This window comes from Salmo salar, chromosome 20 (genome assembly GCF_965601325.2).
Source record: "Salmo salar chromosome 20, fSalSal1, whole genome shotgun sequence".
NCBI lineage: Eukaryota > Metazoa > Chordata > Actinopteri > Salmoniformes > Salmonidae > Salmo > Salmo salar.
Window position 1 is genome coordinate 48,853,968 of NC_138310.1, and position 26,950 is coordinate 48,880,917.

Here is a 26,950-nt window from a genome sequence, read left to right on the forward strand (position 1 = left end):
TGGAACTTTTTAACACAATTTTATGAATGTTATCAATCTCTATCAACTAATACAGAATGCATGATCTTTTTAACCTTAGATGTTTTAAGATCCTCACATACTATGAACTTACTAATACTTTTTAATGTATAACAGGCTATGAGTATTTCCTTTAACCTGTCACACACACACATACCTGTATACATTTGAAGAAAATCCTTGAGCTTTTATGGGAAGTACAGGGGTTGCAGAGGAGGTGTAACTGATCAAGCATGGTGCACAAAGACCACTATGACACAGTCAATCCCCAGCCACCATACACGATCACATACAGCGTGTTTGTTTTTTGACCATCCTAATATAGATGAACAGTTTCCCAGACCAATGCATGAGTCACCAGAGCATGAGAGATCATTCTTCACATGCAAGTCCAGTTCAGGTGCCACATGGGCTGGCCAGACATGGATGGTAGTAAAATAGGTACATAAGAGGGCAATGTACGACAGCACTTTCCAGATGGTGTTTTGGCTGTTGAATAGCCTTCTGAGATCTCTCAAGTTTTGACGGAGCGTGCAATTGGTAGGCTGACTGCAGGAATGTCCACCAGAGCTGTTGCCAGAGAATTTAATGTTAATTTCTCTTCCATAAGTGTTGTTTTAGAGAATTTCGCAGGACGTCCAACCGACCTCAAAACCGCATACCATATATGGTGTTGTGTGGGCCAGCGGTTTGCTGATGTAAACGTGGTGAACAGAGTGCCCCATGGTGGCAATGGGGTTATGGTATGGGCAGGCATAAGCTATGGCCAACGAACACAATTGCATTTTATTGCTGGTAATTTGAATGCACAGAGATACCGTGACCAGATCCTGAGCCCCATTGTCGTGCCATTCATCCGCCGACATCACCTCATGTTTCAGCATGATAATCGCAAGGATCGGTACACAATTCCTGAAAGCTGAAAATGTCCCAGTTCTTCCATGCCTGGAAACTCACCAGCCGTTTCACCAATTGAACATGTTTGGGATGCTCTGTTCCAATTCGCACCAATATCCAGCAACTTCACACAGCCATTGAAGAGGAGTGGGACAACATTCCACAGGCCACAATCAACAGCCTGATCAACTCTATGCGAAGGAGATGTATTGCGCTGCATGAGGCAAATGGTGTCCACAACAGATACTGTTTTTTTGATCCACACCCATACCCTTTTCTTTAAGGTATCTGTGACCAACAGAGGTATATCTGTATTCCCAGTCATGTGAAATCCATAAAACTGTAACTCTGGAAAATGTAGACATTTTTTGCATGTTGCGTTTATATTTTTGCTCAGTATAAAATCCAGAGGAACCTTTTGACTGAAAAGAAGTGACTGTTTTCACTCACTGTCTCAGCTCGCTTGTTTCCCTTAGAGCCGATTAGATTACAATAGCCACGACATAAAAAATGTGTAACTGCATGTATTTTTGTCAGGCAGTACCATACAGAACTGAGCAAATTTGACTTGGAAAATAGTCTATTATTCAGCTTACGTTCATTATAAATATTCATAGTTGATATTTTAGCCTATTGTATCTCTTTGTTTTCAGGTTTATTTGTGTGTGTAGGGCCGACAACTGACAACTTGTATTTCACATTTTAGCAATATCAGAGCTCGTATAATTAGGTTACATCAGTTTGTGGCCTACAACCCCTCCCTCCAACCAGGGATTATTCTGCACTGTTTGAGTTTAGGTGGTGTGTCACAATATTTATTAATTTAACCACTTTTGCAGTAAAATATTTTTTCACCACCATCCATTTCATAAATGGGAGACATTAGAGATGTTTTTTTCACGTTTGTGTTTTGTTCTACCTCGGCTAGGGGTATCTCAAAAAATTTGAGAACATTTTGAATTTGCGATTAATCACAGCAAATCCTGCAGCAATCCCTGCTGGGATTGGGGAAGACAGGCTATATCCAGGCTTTCTAATCCCATTACTGTCATGGCTGCCAGATAGGATAAAAGAAACCAATTAGCATGCACACACATTTAACATCATGACATTACTGGTCCGGCTAACTGCTCTGCCCTTTGTTTAGAGTCGCTTCCTGTGGCACTTGTCACTGGTACTGGTCTAAATAGCTACATCATTTCGCTATTGGTGGATGTGCATGTGTGTATTTAAGTGTTTGTCTTTGTTTGTGTGTGTGTGAAAATGTGACGTGTGAAATAGACGAAAAGAGAATTGAGTCATTTTTGTTCACAAGACCGATTTCACATTCTTTTTAATTTGCAAATAAACAGGTTCAGGGGCATGCGTCATGCATTCATTATTTTCGGAGGATGGGGGGGGGGGGGGGGTGGTAAATTTGAGAATTTAGCATTTTTCAAACACCTGAAACAGTTTTTTTCCTACAATATATCCATAATCATTATGCCTAATTCTATGTAAAAAAAAATATGGACATTTTTCTGCGTAGGTTATCTAAGCATACCTCTTTATTTGCTAAATTGTCATTTTAATGAGGGAGTCATTCTGACTGTTGTAAATCGCACCTCAATATACTGCACTAACATGCCTAGGATTTTACATCCAAATTACCACACAGTACATGGAATGATAATACACGTCATCAATACAGGCATATATCATGGCATCATAATTAATACACAAATAACATATTATCATAAGGTGGCAGATTACATTTAAACAAAGTATTGTTCTACATATCTAAGCATACCTCCTGACTGGTGGTTCTTTTTTTTTAAGAAACAAAATATTTTCTGCATCTGCTAAAATCTGGGTAAAATATAGAAATTAATGTGAATGTTGTTCTGTACATTTACTAATTGGTTGCTTTTCTAAAGTCTAGCAACCTTGCCAGCAGGCATACCAGCTAAGATAGTTAGACAAGCTACCCCTCTAACTTGATTGATAGCTTGGTAGAGGTTTGGCGATTGAGAACATATCTAGCTGGCTAGCTAAAGCCAACATCATAAAATTGCTAGGTGGCTAGTATTACAGAGAAAACAACACATTTTGCTTTATTTAGTCATCAAGAAGGAATCAATAGGCTACATGGCTTGATCAAACTAATTTACAGACATTACCTCCTGCGAGTCCCATCACTGGCCGTTAAAATCAAATCAACTGCTGTGTGTGTCACGACACTCTCCTCCACTGACGATACTGTCTGCACTAGAGCCCTCAAACTCAAATCTGGACCTCGAAGCCAGTTCCACTTATTGTTTTCATTGTTCCCCTCTAATCATGGACTGATTTAGACCTGGGACACCAGGTGGGTGCAGTTACTTATCAGGTAGAACAAAAAACCAGTAGGCTCTGGACCTCATAGGGTAAGAGTTGAATACCGCTGCACAGTATCTAGCGTCCTGCCTAGCTATACTCTGTGACACAACAGGAAAGGAACCATTTGCTAGGGGCTCCCGAGTGGCGCAGCAGTCTAAGGCACTGCATCTCAGTGCTTGAGGCGTCACTACAGACACCCTGGTTCAATTCCAGGCTGTATCACAACCAGCCGTGATTGGGAGTCCCATAGGGGAGCACACAATTGGCCCAGCGTCGTCCGGGTTTGGCCGGGGTAAGCCGTCATTGTAAATAAGAATTTGTTCTTAACTGACTTGCCTAGTTAAATGTAAAAAAATTATCTCCACAGAACAAGGGGGCACACTTTGCCTGGTCCAGTCATTGTGCCCCCACTGCAAAATACAGCTGACAGATCTTTTTTTTTTTAGAAACATTTATGATAAAATGTGGGCTTAAAAATGAAAGTTCAGCAATTAATTTAACATCTGAAAAATAAATCAACAGGAAAAACCTAATGGGGTACGTGCCCTTGTGCCCCCTATGGGCATGGTGCCCCCGAACAGCATACAGGAAACCAAGCTGATGCCAACAAAGAGGTAGGGTAGAACAGGTGCCTCTTCAGAGAAGGAACTGAAACAATGTGTGTGCAACAGCAGGCATGCACTAGCAGGAGGAATTGTTTGAAATGTGTGTATGTATGACTCGCAACCTACACAAACCGTTTGTTTCATTCAAAACCCCTGAGACTTTTCCATTATGTTAGATTTAGCAGATTGGGAAAAACACATTTTGATCACACATAACAGCAGCATTCTGTTTTGAAGTCAGTTTTGATTAAATCTGGTTGTAAACAAACACCCATAAATATCACAATCGAAGTCATTCCGACCCGGTGTTCTTGTTGGAATAACGCTACGGGTGGTTTGCTAGAGTGAGTCAGTGACAGCGTGCTCAGAGGCCTTGTGAACGGTAACTGTAATAACCCGAGCTAACAAAGCCATCCTAACACCTCCAATAAACTGTCACAATGAAACTGGGTTCTCAACCACCACCCTAAGACAGGCATGGACACCGCTACCCGACCCTGTTAGAAACACACACCCCCTCCCCCTGGGAAACCCACTTGTTATCACGACACACTGGGAAAATCAGACGGTAGGAACATCGTGCAACACATTTTTTTTTTTGGAGGAGAAATTCACTTTGAAAACAATTAACCTTTTTTAACAGAGCTTAACACCCAAGTCACAGACACCACCTGAGAGGGCCTCTGAGAATGAATCCGTTTGATTAGGCTCAAAGCGAGTGTCTCTGGGTTCAGCAAGTTGTCAAAACAATGACAAAAAAAAATCCCTTGTGTTCTAGCTGCGCTACCCAGCAACAGATAAGTAACTAATCCAATTGTGAGGTACATTTGGCAGACTGGGTGCTGTTCCTGTCCTGTCAGTCAACATGGCAGCCATATTGTCAATGTTGGTGACTGAACAGATAGCACTTCGCTTTGGGTTAATTGCGTTCCAGGGAGCTGATTGGGTTAGAGACTGCAGGGATCAACACCTGTTTGAAGATACTCCAACACACCATCAGTAACTAGCACTGGGCTGGGGAATCAGTCCCTATGGCCCAGGCAAAAAGAAAGAGAAGGGGTGGGGACAGATAGGGAAAGGGGGGCAGAGAAAAAGAGAGAGCGAGAGGAATCAAAACAAATCTATAGCTACATACATTGAAATCAATCGGAAAGAGAGATTAAGAAGTGGAAGAGAAAGTATGAAAGATGTCATAATCAGGCAAAGGCATAGTAGAATGAGGGAACAACAGAAAAGAGGGAGCTGTCTTTGCAGACTGTTTTTGCCCTGCCGTCCTCCTCCGTTCAGTGTGTAATCCATTTGGAGAGTGAGGAGTTCAGAGAAGGGTCATCTCCCCCTCTGCCGCTGCCAGACCTGCATCCCAGCCCATGGTCGTGACAGTGTTTACACTCTCTGCCTCACAATAGCTGGGAGACCTGCTCATCGTCTTTGGCAGCAGGGCTTATGTAGTGACACCCAAGGCAAATAGAACGAACGATCCAGAGGGTTGACGGTCTCCAGAGCAGTCTAAAACCCCTGTCACACAGTCTCTCCCCCTCCTTCCTGCTCCTACAGCGGGTGTCTGGCTGGACACCCTTTGTCGTCTCTAACCGCGTATATGAGATATATGTAATGGCTGCTGCTGTGGTATATGACCTTTGACCCCTACCTATAAACCATACTGTGGTTCCTGATGTTTTCAGAGGGTGCTGTCGTTGGTGGGGTCAGACTCAGGACCGGCGGCTCCCGGGGTCTCCTTGGTGGGGGCGGAGACCTCAGAGAGCAGACTGAGGCACGTGGCCGGGTTCCGGGAGGTGGAGCGGGAGAGGAGCTGGCCCCCTGGGGGCCCCTGGCGGCAGTAAGGGCACAGGTAGCCCTTGAGGTGCAGCCAGACCTTACTGTGCAGGGAGGCGTAGATGAAGGGGTTGTAGCAGGCGGAGCTCATGGCCACCAGGTGGCAGCACACCTGCAGCACATTGACATAGCGCTTGTCCACGATGTGGTAGTCTGGGTCCAGGTCCAGCAGCAGGTTCAGCACCTGTAGGAAGGGAAGAGGAATACACACAGTCAGTGGGTCACATACATTAGGATTACATAGGAACTGCATTAGGATTACACTGAGATTACACTGGGATTATTCACAGCCTTGGTGATGTAACTGCCCCTAAAATGCTTTTTCATCATATTTTCTCAAAGAAATCTGCTTAATTATATAAAGATGTCAACAATGTCAGGAAAGTTAACGGGCTATCAGGAAAGTGCAGTGGGCTATCATTGTGAGTGCATTGTATCTGTGCCTGTGTGCGCACAGCCGTGTGTTCTCACCTGCAGGGGCAGCCAGCAGAGCGCAAAGGCAAGCACAGAGGCCACCAGGAGAGAGAAGGTTTTCCTCCTCCTCTGGCTCCAGCGCTGCTGGCAGTGTGAGGGCTCTCCGGGCAGCGTGTGGCGTCTCAGGTGCACTGTGATGGCACAGTAGGATACGCTGACTGACAGCAGAGGGATCATGTAGGAGGCTACCAGGATACAGCAGGAGTAGAACAGCCTGAGCTGGCCAGAGCTCGGCCAAAACTCCTCACACACCACCAGCTCCACCCCACGGGGCCTCAGGTCCAGGTAGCGCGTGTGGAGGGAGGGAGGGGCAGCCAGGGCCAGAGACAACCCCCACACCCCCAGAGCCACCGCGCCGCAGCCCCCGACAGAGATCCTCCTCCTCACTGGGTGGGCCACCACCACGTAGCGGTCCACAGCGATGGCCGTGAGGGACAGCACCGAGGCGAAGACGGTGGCGGCCTGCAGCAGCGGTACCAGGTGGCAGAGAGGGCGTCCGAAGGCCCAGCCGCGGCTGTCGAAAGCGTACGAGGCAGTCAGAGGGACGCAGGTCAGACACATCAGCAGGTCGCCGGCCGCCAGGTTACCGATGAAGAAGTTGGTGGCATTGTGGAGCTTCTTGTCGGCCAGGATACAGGCCAGCAGGATGGAATTTCCTATGCCGGCCACGGCCACCAGAAGGCAGTAGAGGGGCAGGAAGAGGGGCTTGAAGCGCAGCAGCAGCTGCATGCCAGAGAACATGTCCAGGGGGTTGTTGCTGTGGTTCAGGGAGGGGCCTCCAGTAGAGTTGGCCCCACTCAGGACCTCCTCCAGGACGGGATCCATCTCAGTACACTGCTCCCCTACAGCACAACACAGGAAGTCACTACATTGTGGCAGTTAGGAAACACTGGAGGAAGCACTGGAGGAAGCATCATCATTTACAGCATGATAGAGCAAAGAAAAGAGTTGAACCAGTATCTAAATTCATAACCTTGACCCTCTGCAGCCCCGTCTCCCTTAGCTGCTAACTTAATATATACCAAAGATTATAGATGTACTGACAAGACACATGTCTCTCGTTGTCCACAAAGTGGCACGGCGGGCTGGCTAGCTCCTGCCTATCCTTTCTTTGATTGGTGGATACATCTCATTATTGTAATCCTTTTTTTGAATATTCATTGAAGGTTGTTGACGTCAAGCGCTTGTATTCATTTGAGAGATGCTATGCCACTCGTCTCATGCCATGAAAATGCATAGCCATCTTGAGACAACTCAGATAAAAAGTGTTTCTTCTAAAAGTTACCGGGATGTCACGTGTCCTAATTATATCAGCACACTTGTAACAACTTAAGCATTACGAAACTTCTATTCGATCAAATAAACCTCACGTTGCAAAAAAGCCATTCATTTTTCTGTTTACCAAATTCGACACTATCTCATTGACCTCAAAACAAAAACTCAATGCTTGGTGAGAAAACATCACCTCCGCCGAGTTGGGCCACTCTCTTTCTCTATGTATGTACTAACTAGAATTTCATTTCATTTTTTGGGGGGGGAGGGGGGGGGGGGATGAGGGCATCTGTGTAAACATCATGTCTTTCCTGTCCAGTCTCTTTAATACCGTGACCGCCCACTTTACTGGCTACACTCACTTTACTCACTTGGTCTAAGCGCCAGCGCCTCAGATATGCATCCCCTGTAATGCTGTTGCCATGCACCTGATGGAGCTCTTCCAGTCTCATTTCTGATCCTTGATGAGAGCTGAAAACCCTCCGATTGCAAAACAGAGGAGCTCTACATCTCATCCAGATTCAACCGCGTCACACCTGCACTGACGCATGTTGTGTGCGATTAATCAGATGGCTTTATCAATTAAAATGTTGTTTTTTTTTCTAGTTCATCTGGGCGACTATCATTATTTAGGAAAATTTGATTATTAGTGGCCTCAAATCACAGCCTACTTTGAGGCATTTGATTATGATTGTCCATAATCAAATATGCTTTAGCCAAGAAATACAGAGATGGGTAGACTGACATACAGAGAAGAATAGATGAAGGTTCACTCTGAATATGGTAAAGCAACAGGTGGTGAGGAAGGAGGGATTGAATATGTTGCCTAAGTCATTGCGCTGTGACATGACAAACAACTGTACGTAATGAAATGCATTTGTGAATGGTGTCTTCACGGCATAACGGCTAGAGCCTACAGCACATTTGATTGGGTCTTCAGGTCTTTTATAGGCTGCATATGAATTTGTCCAAGCAGAGAGAGACATCGAGATGAAAGTCAGTCCTATACTCGGAGTGGTATTGCAGTCTAGTATTGGATGGTATTTCAACTGTGAAAGGACCAGGCTCCCGATTTACTTTGAAGTGAGCTTAAAACGTATGGCAACAGAGATAACAATCAAAATGCTCCTGAAACACATTGGATCTGTTGCCCGGCTATCATGACGGACCAAAGTCATTATGGCACACTATCTGATCTAGTACACTGAAGGATCAGGCAGACTACAAAAACACACAAGAAAAAGACTGGCTAATGCAAAACTAACACAAATATCAGAATAATAGCACGTTTGTGATGGAACAAATAACACGTGATTACAAATTCTAATATCGGATACCATTTGAACCATTAACAATTTTAAGAAATCCTCCATCAAACCAGCGATACATAGTTTTAGTATTATTTTATTTTTTTGGGGGGGGGGGGCTTGCTATGTAATAGAATTTCAAATTTCACAATACATTTTCAAATGTTCATATTTTCTGTATTCCACAATAAAACAAGCAACATTGATTTAAGCTGTAGTTATGTGCATTCTGTGTGTTTGTATGCATAGCTGTGCATTGTGTGTAGTAGTGTGTATGGCGTGTGTAAGATAAGAGAGAAGCCTACTTGTACAGCGCCTTGCTCTTCCTGAGAGGCAGCACGCGTCTCTCCTCTCTGTCACGTCTCTTCACTTCTGTGACTGTCCCTCTTCTCTTCCCTCTCTCCCTGTGCTGTGAGCATGACCCCCCCTCTCTCTCCCTCTCTCTCCCTCTCTCTGAGCCCAGCCAGTGCTTGTACCACAGATGCTCATATAGACTTAGAGAGTGAGAACACTTTCCCCTCAGAGCATATAGAAGTGATTGAAAAGAGAGATTGTGTGGTGTCCCCACACTACCCTCCCTTCTCCATCTCCCTTTCGCCCTCCCTCCAGAGATGTCAATCACACACATTGCATGAATTTCTACGTTATTTCCCCTCCTAAAAACGTGTCGCTAAACTCCTTCCATAAGTGCACAATGCAACACATATGGTTCTCTCTCTTATGCACTCAGACACAAATCCAAACCTGCATAAAATTATATGCTAATATTATATGAACATGTCCGCAATTAAATCTCTCTGTAGGCTATCCCTCCATCCCTTCCTGCCTCACACGCACACACAGGAGGTTGGTGGCATCTTAATTGGGGAGGATGGGCTCGTGGTAATGGCTGGAGCGGAATATGCGGGAACGGTATCAAATACATCAAAGACATGGTTTCCAAGTGTTTGATACATTCCATTCGCTCCGTTACGGCCATTATTATGAGCCATCCTCCCCTCAGCAGACTCCTGTGACTCACAGTCATTTAAAAAAAATTCTATGTACAATTGTAAGGGCTCAGACACATCAACAGCGTTTTCTGGTTGAGAGTACACGCACCTCTGAATGTAAGTTGCGAACTGAGCACCGATTTTACACGTAGAGTCGCACGGAAAACGTCAGCAGACGTCTACAATGGGGTGGTCCCTAAAACACAGCCCGCTGAACAAAACGTCAGACGAATGCTAGATCCACATTTGGTGCGATGTGTGCTAGCCCCAAGGCAACCAATTGCAATAGGATTGGGAGTTTGCTCAACAAGAGTAAGATATTCAAAAGGTAAACGTTTATTATTAATACTATGAATTTGGCATCCTTTCTATTGGGCTAATGTTAGTTTCAATCATCAGATGTAAGTGATATATTTTCAAAACTCCAAGTACAAAACTGATAACACTTGTAATGCCCCCAGTCTTATGTTCAGAACCTTTGATTGTGAATTGGTGTTTCACACATCTTTCACCCCAGAGTCATTCATGAAAAATCGTAGTTTTCCGTGAAATACCATGAGAACATTTTGTTTAGACACCAATACATCAGATAATGATAGGCTCACCATGTAATCTAATAGCAAAAGATAGATACACATTTCAAAACTGTTCTTTTTGAAGTGCTTGTTAGAAAGAATGGATAGTATTCAGGTTTTCCATACAGTATTTGACTAAAACGTGAAATGCATTGCATTAGGGTTGTAAAATTCCAGCAACTTTCAATAAATTCTCTTTTTTTCCCAGAAATCCTGGTTGGAGGACTCCCGGAATCAGAAGGAAATAAGGAGGTAATACAGAATCCTCCAACAAGGATTTATGGAAAACCAGGGAATTTATTGAAAGTACCCGGGATTTTGCAACCCTACGTTGTATCAATTTATCAGCTTACAGTGTATTCACAAGTTTAAGGACCAGAAATTGAAATGGGTTTAGTATATTTGAGGAAATTGAAGGATGCGAGAATGGACCAGATGAAGCCAAGGGCTGCAGATGAAGGATCCAGGGAAGTTGACTCTTATAGGGCACATGTGTCAAACTCATTCCATGGAGGGCCAATTGTCTGCCGGTTTTTGCTCGTCTGTTGTACTTGATCAATTAAGGTCACTGATTAGTTAGGAACTCCCCTCACCTGGGCGTCTAGGTCTTAATTGGACACAAATTGAAAAGAAAAAAAGAAAAAAAGAATTCAGCATACACTCAGCCCTCCATGGAATGAGTTTGATACCTCTGCTGTAGGGTTTGGCTTGGAGTTACAGGTAGACTGCCAGGCAGAGGCAGTTAGGTTGCTGTGGTGACGGCAACCCCCAGAAGATCCTTGAAAAAAACTACAAATAAATTACATTTGGGGGGGGGGGGGGCAACCCAAAACAGTGAGGAAGAATGACTTGTCTGGTTTAAATAGGGTGGAAGTGGTGATTAAGAGTTAGAACAGGTGTGGAGGCTGATTAGCAGTTAGCAGCTGGAGATTGTTTGAAGAGTTATGTTCAAGGCAACTAGTTAAGTGTTGCAAACAGTAGGAGGCTGATTGGCAATGGTTAGCAGCTGGTGCTTGTTGAGTTGCTAGGGAGCTGCGTTCAAGGCAATTAGTTAAGGGTTGCATTGAAGTCTGGTCCTTGCTCCTGAATTTTTGTTCATCCTTATTAAAGTAAAATTCCACCCAAAAACTATAATTTGGTATTTGTTTCATTATTCCATTGACAATCAGTGGTGTAAAGTACTTAAGTAAAAATACTTTAAAGTACTACATAACTTGTTTTTTTGGGGTATCCATACTTTAGTTATATTTGTTAACGTTTACTTTACTACATTCCTAAAGAAAATAATGTACTTTTTACGCCATACATTTTTCCTGACACCCAAAAGTACTCGTTATATTTTGAATGCTTAGCAGGACAGGGAAATGGTCTCATTCACATGCTTATCAAGAGAACATCCCTGGTCATCCCTACTGCCTCTGATCTGGCGGACTCACTAAACACATGCTTAGTTTATAAATTATGTCTGAGTGTTGGAGTGTGCCCCTGGCTATCCACAAATCAAAAAACGAAATACTGCTGTCTGGTTTGCTTAATATAAGGAATGTGAAGTGATTTATATACTTTCACTTTTGATACTTAAGTATATTTTAGAAATGACATTTACCTTTGATACTTAAGTATATTTAAAACCCAAATATTTTTTTTACTTTTACTCAAGTAGTATTTTACTGGTTGACTTTCACCCATTTTCTATTAAGGGACCTTTACTTTTACTCAAGTATGACAATTGGCTACTTTTTCCACCACTGGTTGATATAGTCCCAAAATGTTTTGCTTGTCACTTTCAAAATACAGAAGTCCCCGTATGATCATACGATGCAAAACGCGTCATACGGGGTTGATTTCTGTATTTTGAAAGTTACATATCTTGAAAACTTGATTGCTGACAAGCAAAACATTTTGGGACTCTGTCAACAATGGACTAATGAAACAAATACCAAACTATTGTTTTTGGGTGGAGTTTTCCCTTCAACACCCTTTAATGAAATTCAGATAATGAGTAGAATATATTCTTATACAACCCAAGTATTTCAGCAGTGCATTGTACACTACACTATCATTCCAAATGGAGTCTTTCCACTTTGTTCTATTGAAGCACACATGGAGAATTATGATGTATAGTAGTATTTACAGCCACATAGGATTTGGTTTTACCTTCCAACATAAATTGATATCAAATTGATACACGTATAAAGAAAAAATATAGAAATTGAGTGTTCAGCAGTTATGAAACTATACGTAGACCATCATTGTAAATAAGAATGTGTTCCTAACTGACTCGCCTAGTTAAAATAAATACATTAACTAGGCACTGCATAGTGATCTTTAATTGTATTCTTAACAAATGACAAATCATATCAAAATATTGCATTTTGAAAAGCAGATTGGCTTTTTATTTATGTTGACGGCATGACGTTGATTCAAACATACCATTTTACTATCAACATTGAAACAAGGTCAAATAAAATGTCTAATCAACTATGAAATTCAACATTTCAACCATCCAATATACAATTATATTGAATGAAAAGGAATGTTATCATTTCTACGTGGATTTTTCAACACAATTTCAACGTATACACAGTTCTGATGATTATGTTGAAATAAGATTGATGTAACAACCTGTTAGTCAGGTTAAGTTGTTGTTGAATGTTTGAGTTGAATGTTTTAAGGTTTACAAAGCTGGTTGAAATGAGATGAAAACAGTAGTGGTGTTAGTAGATTCCAGGTCACAGTAGGTTGACAAATGACGTTGAAACAACATTGATTCAACAAATGTGTGCCCAGTGGAATATAGTTCAGCAGAGGAATTTATGGGATTTGTAGTGTCCGGAATTATTGTTGCCTTTCATAAACACATTTCATGCTATTGTATGTAATTTAGACTACATGACTGGAATCTTGTTTTAATACCACATAATTGACTGAAATGAGTGACTACTCTGACATTGACAAACTGAGATTAAAATGACCTTGTCGTGAATATAACCAATAGCCCAGGCCAATGGAAAGACGGAAAGCACTGATTGTACAATATTAGGAAATACAATAAAACACATTACAGAGTACCACTCTCCATATTTTCAAGCATGGTGGTGGCAGCATCATGTTATAGGTACTGTATGCTTGTAATTGTTAAGGACTGGGGAGTTTTTCAGGATAAAAATAAACAGAATAGAACTAAACACAGAATCTTAGAGGGAAACCTGGTTCAGTCTGCTTTCCACGAGACACTGGGAAATTAATTCACCTTTCAGCAGGATAATAACCTAAAACACAAGGCCAAATCTACACTATCAAGAAGACAGTGAATGTTCCTGAGTGGCCGAGTTACAGTGTTGACTTAAATCTACTTGAAAAGATCTGGAAAGTCCTGAAAATGGTTCTATAGCGATGAGTAACAATCAATTTGACAAAGAATTCAGAAAATAATATGAAGTGATAATTTGCAAACTTTTCTAAAAACTTGTTTTCACTTTATCATTATGGTGTATTGTGTGAAAATGGGTGAATTCAGGCTGTAACACAACAAAATGTGGAATAAGTATGAATACTTTCTGAAAGCACTGTAGTCTTAGGGCTAGGCACAATTTTTCTCAATTTCCTGCCTCGATTACGTGCCCAAAGTAAACTGCCTGTAGCTCAGGCCCTGAAGCCAGGATATGCATATAATTGGTACCATTGGAAAGAAAACACTTTGAAAGTTCGTAGGAATGTTAAAATAATGTAGGAGACTATTACACAATAGATATGGTAGGAGAAATTCGAAAGAAAAACCAACCAGAATAGTTTTTTTGAGAGACCATCCTCTTAGAAATGCAAGAGAAATGCAAATTGCTCCCTGGATGCAATTCCTATGGCTTCCACGGGGTGTCAGCAGTCTATGTTCAAGGTTTCAGGCTTGTAACTTCAAAAACGAATAAGAAATACAAGTTTTAGTAGAAGGACACAGTCTTAGAAATCTGTGTTTGCGTGCGCCATGAAGAAATTACGCACATGCTAAAATCGGTTTCCTATTGAACATACTTCTTTCAGAACATACTTCTTTCAAATATTATATTTTGATTACATTTTCTGGTATCTGAGGAGTAAATAGAAATGTATTTTGACTTGTTGAATAAAGTTTAGGGGTAGATTTTTGGATTCCTTTCTCTGCAATTTGAACGAGTGGATTACTCAAATTGATGGCGCCGACTAAACAGACTTTTTGGCATATAAAGAAGGATTATCTAACTAAACGGCACTACATGTTAAAGCTGGGACCCTTTGGATGACAAATCAGACGAAGATTTTCAAAAAGTAAGTGAATATTTAATCTTTATATGTGAATGTATGAAACCTGTGCCGGTGGAAAAATATTTTGATGTGGGGCACCGTCCTCAAACAATCACATGGCATGTTTTCGCTGTAATATCTACTGTAAATCAGACAGTGCAGTTATATTAACAAGAATTTAAGCTTTTAGCCAATATAAGACACTTATATGTACCTAAATGTACATAAATCCATAATATTTATGATTATTTATTAGAATTGCGCGCACTCCAGTTTCACTGGAAGTTGTCCTGTTAGCGGGACACAGATCCTTAACCAACAATGCAGTTCAAGAAAGAGTTAAGAAAATACCAAATAAACTAAAGTCAAAAATTATAAAAAAGTAACACAATAAAATATCAATATCAATGTGTGTAGACCAGTGAGAAAAGAATCGCAATTTAATCCATTTGAAATTCAGGCTGTAACACAATGTAAGGCTTGGGCGTAGTGGAAGGGGAATCAGACGCAGGAAGCAGCGAAATTGAAATTGTATTTCTATCGCCGCAACGCAACAACAACAGCCTACTCGGGGCGCGGAGAGAGAGTGTGGTTTGCAGGATGGATGAGAAGTTTCAGATAACTGCAGTGAGTCTATTTAAATATGAGTGTGTTATATAGGGACATAATACTACAACTTAGTTTCAGCTGGGGAGGCAATGCCCCCTTTTTCCACATTGTAGAGCCGGGCCCGATTCAGGTACACTGGCTGTACAACACACTTTCCCCTTTTAACTACACTTTTATGGACTGGCACATTTACTCCCTGGGTCAATTACTGTATGTGAAAAAGGGAAATGTGAAGTTGTGTGATGTCAGAACTGTTTACAAATAATAACCCCAAAGTTATCTTCTGAAATAGATTCACAGAACATTCAGTAAAATGGTGTGAAGAATTTGTCATGGATGAACATATAAACGCTTGTAAACGCAACATGCAACAATATCAAAGATTTGGTGATGGTGATGAATGGCACGACAATGGGCCTCAGGATCTCTTCACGGTATCTCTGTGCATTCAAATTGCCATCGATAAAGGGAAAGGGGGATACCTAGTCAGTTGTACAACTGAATGCATTCAACTGAAATGTGTCTTCTGCATTTAACCCAACATATCTAAATCAGAGAGGTGCGGGGGGCTGCCGTAATCGACATACACTTCGTCAGCGACCGGGGAACAGCGTAGGCTAGTGGTTAGAGCGTTGGACTAGTAACTGAAAGGTTGCAAGATCGAATCCCCGAGCTGACAAAGTACAAAATCTGTTTTTCTGGCCCTGAACAAGGCAGTTAACCCACTGTTCCTAGGCCGTCATTGAAAATAAGAATTTGTTCTTAACTGACTTGCCTAGTAAAATAAAAATAAAATGCAATTGTGTTCATTGTCTGTAGCTTATGCCTTCCCATACCATAACCCCACTGCTACCACGGAGCACCTTGTTCATAACATTGACATCAGAAAACTACTCACCCACATGATTCCATCTGCCTGCTAGAATTGAAACCGGGATTCATCCATAAAGGGCACACTTCTCCAGCGTGCCAGTGCCCATCGTGTCTGTGTGTGTGTGTGTGCTGACTGTGACAGGGTCAACTGCAGGGCAGAGAGGGTCAGACCACAGTAGGTGTCCAGAAGGAACACAACAGATCAGGACAGAAAAAGGTCCCAATCCGACAAGCTTCTTTCGGAATTCAGAACTTAACAAGAGCGGCACAAATACCTAAGGGATTGAGCAGTCCCACCTCACCATCTCCTGTTTTGCCTCTTAGAGAAGATACACTTGTGCCCTGTAAGTGATTTATGAGCAAATTTAGGTCTCGATTCAATCAGATCCGCTTTAGTGGACATCCGCATAACGGTTATTTTGGCGGTGTCGGAGGTGGAAATGTCTTAGAGCTGTGAAGTCACCAAGCGGCTCCCGGCATTATACCTAAAGCGGACATTGCCATTGGCTGCACGGCGACACGCAGCATTGTTTACAAGTTTGAAGACTGGAATGTGACGCGATCTACACCTCGATTAGGATGATAGAAACTTCATTATTTCCTTGAATGATTTTCAGTTTGAGCATCATTATTTCTACAACAGGCTCCATTTTCTCGTGAACTTCTAACGTGAGTGGGACAGGTGTGGCTTCATGACAATGATCACACTAGAGCAGCTGCTCAACGATTTGACAGCTCCAATGCAATTACATCTCTGACAACACCAGAACATCAGCTCTGCCGGTGTCAGCTGTCACCGGTTAACGCTTGATCTGATTTAATCCATGTGTTATTACCATCAAAGCTGCAGTAGCAGGGGTACACATAGCAAATGCATACCGTACAAAGAATACCGTTTTCTAGTGTTATTTTTGGAGCGCTATTGCAAAAGTGATTTTGTTTGCTTGTCAAAATAAACATTTGAAACATAATGTATGGGCCTACAAGTTATGCTTTGGCTTGTTGTTGAAAGAGTTTTAGAATGAAAATTGCAATAACTTATTTACAGCCCAACAATGTCAACATTGACAGAGTAAACACATAGTAAAAAGAAAACATGTTTTTTAAGCTTCAGATGTGATTGTGTTCCCGTCTCCTTGATGATGCCCGAAGATACAGCTTGCTATAATGGCTATGATTATGCGGGTGAACTGGGAAGATTTGAAAGGTTAATTGCGAGCGTGTCTGTCTTGGTAAATGTCTTAGCCTGGGTTGTGTTAATGGCATTGGCCTGGGGCCATGCCCATAGTCAACACAATCAAAACAGATCACTTTTACACTGGCTTTACCCCGAGAACAGTTACTAGCACCATCTCAGGTCTGACCCCTGAATAGTCATGACCCCTGAGCCCATTGGAACATCTAGTTTCAGTATAAAGAAGGCCTCCCTGACAGAATGGTATATAAAAACACGAGGAACGGAATGAAGGGTGCAATGGAACCTGTTTTGAGGTTTAACCCTCAAGCTATAATTTTCACCCAAGAGGCATATTTTTTTTATCATAGCCATAAAGGTGGCTTCTTCAATTCTTCTTCATGATTTTGTCAATAAACTTGCTTCAAACGCTCTTATGTGTTGTGGAAATTGACCCACTATGCTGTTTAATTTCTGCTTCTACGTCATATTGCTGAGTCTACCTTTAAAAAAATTCAGAAAACTAAATGATACTTTAATCAAATGATGGTAAATTGGCTTTCTAGTACTAATGTGGATTGTACTCTGGAAAAAAGCAGAATTGTGAATTGTTAGATATTACTGCACTGTTGGAGCTAGGAACACAAGCATTTCGCTACACCCGCAATAACATCTGCTAAATACCTGTATGTGATCAATAACATTTGATTTGATTTGACATTATACAAAGGACACATTTATTGAGAGGTGAGGTGCTGCTTTTGTGTGTGGTCGGGGAAGAAGGAATAAACAAAGAGAGAGAGTGGTTAAAAGTAATGGATGTAAAGGTCATCTGCCTTCCCCCCTCCCTCATCACTCGCTCTCTGGGTGGAACGTTGGGTTGTTGTTTGAGGGATGGAAAAAGGGTGGGAAAGTAAAGATAGAGGGGGATGAAGGGGAAGAGGGTCAAACAGAGACAGAGAAAGAGAAAGTGACAATGACAGAGAGAGAGAGAAAGAAAGAGCACTACACATCAGCCTGTCATCATGTCATTCGATGGTGCCAAACCCCTCATCTACACTTATAGAGGACAGACAGACACACTCCAGCTAACCTCCCACATACAACCCAATATATCTCTCTCAGGTTCAAATAGGCTGGTTTCACTACATTTGTGCGTACTTACATCAGTGTGAAGTGAAATATAATACCATTTGAAATTAAATGAAATAGCCCGCATTCCAATAGAAACTGGTTATTGCTTCCATATGTCTAAGTAACTGACATTAAACTGCACTAATACTTTCCTGTCATCTCTCCCATTCCTCTTGGAGATTATTGTATTGTAACCTGTCAAACCACTATTGTGCTCACTGTCACAGACGGGAAAGGCTAATCAAATCATTGAATGTAATTTATGTTCGGCTAATTGAAAACAGTCTACCCTGTTTCATCTTCCCTACACATTTACCTTTCCAGGACTCTCTCTCTCCCCTCTTTCCGGTCATTAACTTACCCGGGCTATTAATACTCCAGATTATGAAAATGACTTGCAGGCTGTCTTTGTCCTGCCATTAACTGACTAATTCATATGCATAATTGGAAGTCTGAATATTCCGTAGGGTCAGAAGGATCGATTCATGAAGGATATACAGACAGAGAGGAGAGAGAGTCATTCTATTAGTTGATTCAAACCAATGAGACCTCACTACCATTGAACAGTTTGAATGTGATCATTTTAGTGACATTCATAGTGTGATTATTTTTTACATCTGAGGTGGTCAGGGCTGGAGCTGTTTGTTTATCTTCGTCGTAGTCTCCACTTGGATTTGCCTCTTGACTGAAGTTACGTCTGTCTGACTGCCACAGTTCCCTGCAATCTTCACACACAAAGATGGTGAGAAATATGTAATCAGTGTCCCGCAGTGCTCTGAGTTCCATTTGACGTGTGTGTGTGTGTGTGTGTGTGTGTGTGTGTGTGTGTGTGTGTGTGTGTGTGTGTGTGTGTGTGTGTGTGTGTGTGTGTGAGAGAGAGAGAAGGTGATTGGGCCTCTTACCTGTATATCAGGGGTGAATCTCTCCAACAGCAGCTGGTCGTCATGGAGTCTTAACTTACCATCCTGACAGGTAACAGACCTACTCCCACAGGTCCAGCAATCTACAGTTCATTCAGAAAGTATTCAGACCCCTCAACCTTTTCCACATTTTCTTACGTTACAGCCTTATTCTAAATTATTATAATTTGTATATATATATATATATATATATATATATATAAAAATGACATAATGACAAAGCAAAAACAATTTAAAAAAAATGTGTAAACGTATTAAAAATTAAAAACTGAAACAACACATTAATCCTTAACTCATTACTTTGTTAAAGCATCTTTGGCACAGCTGTATTTGGGGAGTTTCTTCCATTCTTCTCTGCAGATCTTCTCAAGCTCTGTCAGGTTGGATGGGGAGTGTCGCTGTACAGCTATTTTCAGGTCTGTCCACAGATGTTTGATTGGGTTCAAGTCTGGGCTCTGGCTGGGCCACTCAAAGACATTTAGAGTATTGTCCCGAAGCCACTCCTGCCTTGTATTGGCTGTGTGCTTAGGGTCGTTGTCTTGTTGGAAGGTGAACCTTCGCCCCAGTCTGAGGTCCTGAACGCTCTGGAGCATGTTTTCATGAAGGATCTATCTTTACTTTGCTCCGTTCATCTTACCCTCGATTCTGACTAGTCTCCCAGTCCCTGCCGCTGAAAAACATCGCCATAGCATGATGCTTCCACCACCATGCTTCATTGGGGTGGCAGGTAGCCTAGTGGTTAGAGCATTGGGCCAGTAACGGAAAGGTTGCTGGCACGAATCCCCGAGCTAACAAGGTAAGAATCTGTCGTTCTGCCCCTTAACAAGGCAGTTAACCCACTGTTCCCTGGTAGGCTGCCATTGTAAATAATAATTTGTTCTTAACTGACTTGCCTAGTTAAAACCATTGTAGGGAAGGTGCAGGATATCTTACAGAGATGACGCTTGGCATTCAGGACAAAGTGTTCAATCTGTCATTAGACCAGAGAATCTTGTTTGTCATGGTCTGAGTCCTTAAGGTGCCTTTTGGCAAACTCCAAGCAGGCTGTCATGTGCCTTTTACTGAGGAGTGGCTTCCGTCTGGCCACTACCATAAAGGCTTGATTGGTGGAGTGCTGCAGAGATTATTGTCCTCGCATCGCAAAAGAGGAACTCTGGAACTCTGTCTGAGTGACCATCGGGTTCTAGGTCACCTCCCTAACCAAGGCCCTTCTCCCCCGATTGCTCAGTTTGGCCGGGTGGTTAGCGTTAGGAAGAGTCTTGGTGGTTCCAAACGTCTTCCATTTAAGAATGATAGAGGCCACTGTGTTCTTGGGGACCTTCAATGCTGCAGACATTTTTTGGTACCCTTCCCCAGATCTCTGCCTTGACATAATCCTGTCTCGGAGCTCTACGGACAATTCCTTCGACCTCATGGCTTGGTTTTTGCTCTGACATGCACTCTCAACTGTGGGACCTTATATAGACAGGTGTGCCTTTCCAAATCATGTCCAATCAATTGAATTTACCACAGGTGGACCCCAATCAAGCTGTAGAAACCTGTCAAGGATGATCAATGGGAACAGGATGCACCTGAGCTCAATTTTGAGTCTCATAGCAAAGGGTCTGAATACTTTTGTAAATAAGGTATGTTTCTTTTTTAATTTTAATACATTTGCTAAAATTTCTAAAAACCTGTTTTCACTTTGTCATTACGGGGTATTGTGTGTAGAGGTAAATGTTTAATTTAATCAATTTTAGAATAAGGCTGTACCATAACAAAATGTGGGAAAATTCAACAGGTCTGAATACTTTCCGAATGCGCTGTATACTCACCATCCCATTGGTCCTGGGAGTCAATTGTCACCATCCTATTGGTCCTGGGAATATGTACTTACCATTCCATTGGTCCTGGGAGTATATACTCACCAACCCATTGGTCCTGGAAGTCTAGTCTCACCATCCCATTGGTCCTGAGGATATGTACTGACCTTCCCATTGGTCCATCACATTCGACATGGGGAATCTGTACTCACCATCCCATTGGTCCTGGGAATCTGTACTCACCATACCATTGGTCCTGGGAATCTGTACTCACCATCCCATTGGTCCTGGGAATCTGTACTCACCATTGATTTTGGACCTGGCATAATGTAGCCTATTATAATATTCTCCTCAATCATACTGCCTGGCATTCTATGACATTTTTATATTCATGGGGGAGAATTCCGACTAGGCTGCAAATAAGACATTAGAAGCTCAATTCTGACATTCAACAGTTATAGGAAATATAACAAATATAATAAATAAAAATAATATATAAATACCAGCTCAAGCATGTGAGTCCTTGTGTCATCCAGTAGCATGGTGGACCAACCCAGGAGTCTGCTATACGAGGATATCTTCCTCCTGGCTAGGAGTTGGAGATCCAACACAGGAGTCAGAGATCCAACACAGGAGTCGGAGATCCAACACAGGAGTCGGAGATCCAACACAGGAGTCGGAGATCCAACACAGGAGTCGGAGATCCAACACAGGAGTCGGAGATCCAACACAGGAGTCAGAGATCCAACACAGGAGTCAGAGATCCAACACAGTCGGAGATCCAACACAGTCGGAGATCCAACACAGGAGTCAGAGATCCAACACAGTCGGAGAGCGAACACAGGAGTCAGAGATCCAACACAGTCGGAGATCCAACACAGGAGTCAGAGATCCAACAAAGTCATTGACATCTCCATGGTTTCCCCACTTTGGATTCTTCAGTCCTGGAGTATGTGAGAGTCCAGTTCAGACAGTTGTTTCCCTGGTTATGTCCTCAATCTGATCTGAAAGTGTGTTTGAGATCGGAAGTCTTCTTTCTTTCCCACTTTGGATGGTTAAATCCTGAGGTGTGTCCCAATCGGCCAATTCCACCTCCACTCCCTTCTCTTGGGAAGGACTTACTCTGCGAAACGTCATAGATACGTCATCGGAGGGCTCACTCCAAGTCAAGGAAGGGACGGTAGTAATTTCAATTGGAACGTGGCACTGGAGTTCGGACTTCCTTTTGAGCCAGTCTCCCCCTGGCTAGAGGCATGTCTCTCCACTAATGTTTCTTTCCCCACTTTAGATAGTCCTGGAGAACGGGCGGGGGCGGGGGGGGGTCCAGTGGAGCTCATCCTGTCTAGTACTGGTTGAGTGTGATGTTATGTTCCGGCAAGCAGGACCAGAAGTACAGTCATAAACGCCCTCATGGGATCCAGTAGTCGAAGCCTGATGATGTGACTGTCTTCGTTCTCTCTGAAAATTGTGTTGTGTTGCTGAGTGAATATACTTTGGGGGTGGTAGAAGCAGATGGTTTCATCCAGCCTGTCAAACAGGAATTGATTGAGAGATGTCACCTTTGACCTTGACACTTACACATATAACTAGACCAAGTAGAGCAGCTAAAGTGGTGTATTAGCTATTAGACTGACCTGTGATGGTACGGCTCAGCTCTTGAAGTGTCCCCTCTCTGATCATACCATGGTGGGAGCCCCTGAGGCTTCTGGTCTGAAAAGACCCAAACATCATTAGAGAGCTACAGTATACTGTAGTAGGGTGTGTAGGGCAGGGATCATCAACTACATTCAGCCGCTGGCCAATTATTTCTTGAGCGGATGGTCAGCGGGCCGGAACATAATTACAAATAATTTGTATACTGAACAAAAATATAAAACACAACAATTTCAATGATTTTACTGAGTTACAGTTTATAAAAAGGATAGGCCCTAATCTATGGATTTTACATGACTAGGCAGGGATGCAGCCATCGGTGGGCCTGTGAGGGCATTTGCCCACCCACTTGGGAGATTAGCCCACCCACTGTGGAGCAAGGCCCAGCCAATCAGAATGAGTTTTTCCCCACACAAGGGCTTTATTACAGACAGAAATACTCCTCAGTTTTATCAGCTGTCCGGGTAGCTGGTCTTAGACAATCCCGCAGGTGATGAAGCCAGATGTGGAGGTCCTGGGCTGGTGTGGTTACACATGGTCTGCGGTTGTGGGGCTGGTTGGATGTACTGCCAAATTCTCTAAAACGACGTTGGAGGTGGCTTATGTGGTGGTAGGAAGAGTAGACCAAAGCGCAGCGTGGAAAGTGTTCATGATTCCTTTATTCACAAAAACACTTTAAACAAAATACCAAAAGGCAAAAACGAAAGCGCACAGACACTAAACAGAAAACAAGATCCCACAAACTCAGGTGGAAAACAGGCTGCCTAAGTATGATTCCCAATCAGAGACAACGATAGACAGCTGCCTCTGATTGGGAAAAACACTCGCCCAAAAACAAAGAAACAGAAAACATAGAATTTCCCACCCGTGTCACACCCTGATCTAACCAACCATAGAGAATAATAAGGATATATAAGGTCAGGGCGTGACATTATGGTAGAGAAATGAACATTCAATTCTCTGGCAACAGTTCTGGTGGACATTCCTGCAGTCAGCATGCCAACTGCATGCTCCCTTAAAACTTGAGACATCTGTGACATTGTGTTGCGTGACAAAACTGCACATTTTAGAGTGCCTTTTATTGTCCCCAGCACAATGTAATGATCATGCTGTTTAATCAGTTTCTTGATATGCCACAACTGTCAGGTGGATTGATATATTGGCAAAGAAGAAATGCTCACTAACAGGGATGAAAACAAAATTAAAAGAAATACAATTCTAGTCCCTATGGAACATTTCTGGGATATTTTATTTCAGCTCATGAAACATGGGACCAACACTACATGTTGCGTTTATATTTTTGTTCAGTATAGATGACAAATTGACTGCAAAAAGGCCTAACAGACATAACATTTTATAACTGGCAACGGCATCAATACCAGGGACGGGGGGACGGGGGGGACGGACGGGTCGGGACGGGGGGACGGGTCGTGGCTGCCTGGGAAGTGATTGCCTCACACTTCCCTGTCTTGCTGTTCCCCAGGGGGGGCAGGGCTTTCCCGCACGGCGGCAGGAAGTTGCCGAGCACACAGGAGGAGGGAGGCCTCCAGAGGCATGGGGTAGGCTCCAGTCGTGAAGTGGCTATTTCCAGCAGCTTCAGAGGCCGGGCAGAGCGAGGAATCTTGGGGATCCCGTCGGGGCCTGCCCTGGGTGGGCGGGTGTGGAGGTCCAGGCTCCTGGGTGGCCGGTCATGGCTTTCATCAGAGCCCTGGGAAGCCCTGCGGGTCCCACGGGGCCTGCCCTGGGTAGGCGAGCGAGGCTCCAGATTGGCAGCCACGAGGACAGAGAGGGTATATGGAGGCCTCGGGGGCGACCGGTCAGACTGCTCAGGGGAGCTATCTTCCAAAGAGCTCTGGGCTGCCATAGCAGAAGAAAGGGGAAGAAGAGTAGTTTTCTTCCTCATCCTGGAAGTTGAGTGGGAATGTCAATTAAAAGGTCATCAATTAACTAATTGATCACCTATATCAGGGATGTGCATATCCAGTCAGAGGGGGCCTGACTGGTGTCGCACGTTTCCCAGCCCTAGCTAACACACCATATAAAACTAATTGTATTATAAACTGAATACCATGATTAGTTGATTATTGGAGTCAGATGTGTGTCAGCTAATACTGGGGGCAAAGTGTGCCACCAATCAGGCCTCTAAGGACTGGAGTTGCCCATCCCTGACCTATATGTAGGCTATTATTATCACTGTCTATGATTAGTACAATTACAAATTCAGACATTTTTGATATAGCTAAGATATTTAGAAGTTGTAGAGTACATGCATATAGAGTACATGCAGACACAGAACATTGGCCATAGTGGGAGCCCTGCAACACAGGGGTCTTAGTTGTCCCTTTAAACGTAGACTGGGAAGCCATGTGGTTACGCTGTCCATATCTCTTGGTCCTGGCTCAGCTGGTAGAGAACGGTGCTTGCAACGCCACGGTTGTTGTGGGTGCAATTCCCACAGGGAAACAGCACGAAAAATGTATGCGTTCACCACTGTATGTTGGTCTGGATAACAGCGTCTGCTAAATGACTCAAAATGTCAAAAGAATGTAAATGTCATAGAGAAATGAATCCATATCAAAATGTCACCATCTGATCCGGAGACGGTGGAGGGGGTGATAGAAGGGGGAGTGAGGGAGATGGGATAAAGAGGAGACGGAGGGGGGACGTGTGTGAAGTTCATTCCAGTGGGCCAAGTGTCTGTGGGTTTTCGCTCCTCCCTTGTACTTGATTGATGAATAGTAAAGAACTCCACTTACCTGGTTGTCTAGGTCTTAATTGAAAGGAAAAAACAAAAACCTGCAGACACTTCGCCCTCCATGGAATGAGTTTGACAACCCTGATGTAGAGAAAGGGAATGCAATCTCTCTCTCCAGCGCTTAATTTGTCAATGGAGAGGTGCCGGGAACAAAAATTGAGCACGAGAGGGGGTGAACCGGGGAGTTCTGCAGTACCGGAACACTTGAGAAACAAAAAAACACCTTTATAATAAGGTAGAACAGAAAACCAGCAGGCTCCGGACCTCGTAGGTTAAGAGTTGAGTACCCCTGGCCTAGACTTAGGTGTGAGGAGACATATTTTAGGCTACAATACGCTTTCCAGTTTTACTGACTCACCCAATGATGCGCAGCTCACTCGCTGGTGATTGCCAATGCACTCATGCCGAAAGCCTATCTCTCTCTTCTTTAACTTGGTAAAACAATATTTGTAAGTTTATCAAATATGTTGGTAGTCTACAGCATAAAGTCTTCTCTTTTCAGCAGGAGCCATATGCTTTCCAACCTGTGTTTTCCCTTGATTGTATTTTGAAATACTGTGAAAGGCTTGTTTTGTCTGCATGCTGTTTTTTCAGCTGGTCAAGCATCTTGGGCCTGTAACCGAAAGGTTGCTGGTTCAAATCCCAGAGCCGGCTAGGTGAAAAATATGTTGATGTGCCCTTGAGCAAGGCACTTAACCCATATTTCTCCTGTAAGTCACTCTGGATAAGAGCGTCTGCCAAATGACTAAAATATAGTTTTTTAAATCCTAAAGCATAATGTAGGCTACAAGTCAACAGTGTTTGATAGGCCATAGATAATGCCAAATAGCCCTCAACCAGTCTCTAACAACGGACATTGGCACATTAGGCATACATAAAATCAATGGATATTCTAAGGCTGGTGTTATTAGTGTTAAACCTTATAATATTATGTGCTACAGTGGGCTGTTTCAAACAGAGAACAGATATCCAAAGAGCTGTCAACATACGGCGTCAATAATTGTTTTATGCTGCCCTCATGTGGTAGGCCTAATTTGTTCCACTAGAAAACCACCGGAATTTGTACAGTTGCTTTTCCATTTTTCAACTTTAACTGACCATGTTATCTGAAAACCCTTCCTGATTTAACATTTGGAACAAGCCATACTATATCAGTCCATCTACAATAATTGTGCTTAAAAAACATACTCAGGTGCTTTAGAGGCGAGGCATTATCAGTGTGAATTGCATTTGAAATATTTCTAATTGAAAAAGGACGATATTTAAACAAGTAAATGTTCAGCATTCAACATGAATTTCAAGTAATTTTTTTATTGGCCCATCCACCACAACAAAATGTGTCTGGATTTCACCATTGAGGCTTCTATCAAATGTAAGAGCTTTAAAATTGTAAATCATACGCTGTAGTGGGAGGAAATATG

The 26,950-nt window shown here is 42.8% G+C and overlaps 1 protein-coding gene across 1 annotated transcript; it reads right to left on the reverse strand.

Moving 5' to 3' along the window:
• Positions 1–2,321: 2,321 nt before the first annotated feature.
• LOC123729262 (prolactin-releasing peptide receptor-like) lies at positions 2,322–7,021 on the reverse strand. The gene is made up of 2 exons (XM_045703556.2): positions 6,183–7,021; positions 2,322–5,895 (listed from the first exon to the last, which is right to left on the reverse strand). The coding sequence occupies exons 1-2, from the start codon at positions 7,008–7,010 to the stop codon at positions 5,557–5,559; spliced, it is 1,167 nt and encodes a 388-aa protein (XP_045559512.1). The 5' UTR covers positions 7,011–7,021; the 3' UTR covers positions 2,322–5,556.
• Between the last annotated feature and the right edge of the window lie 19,929 nt (positions 7,022–26,950).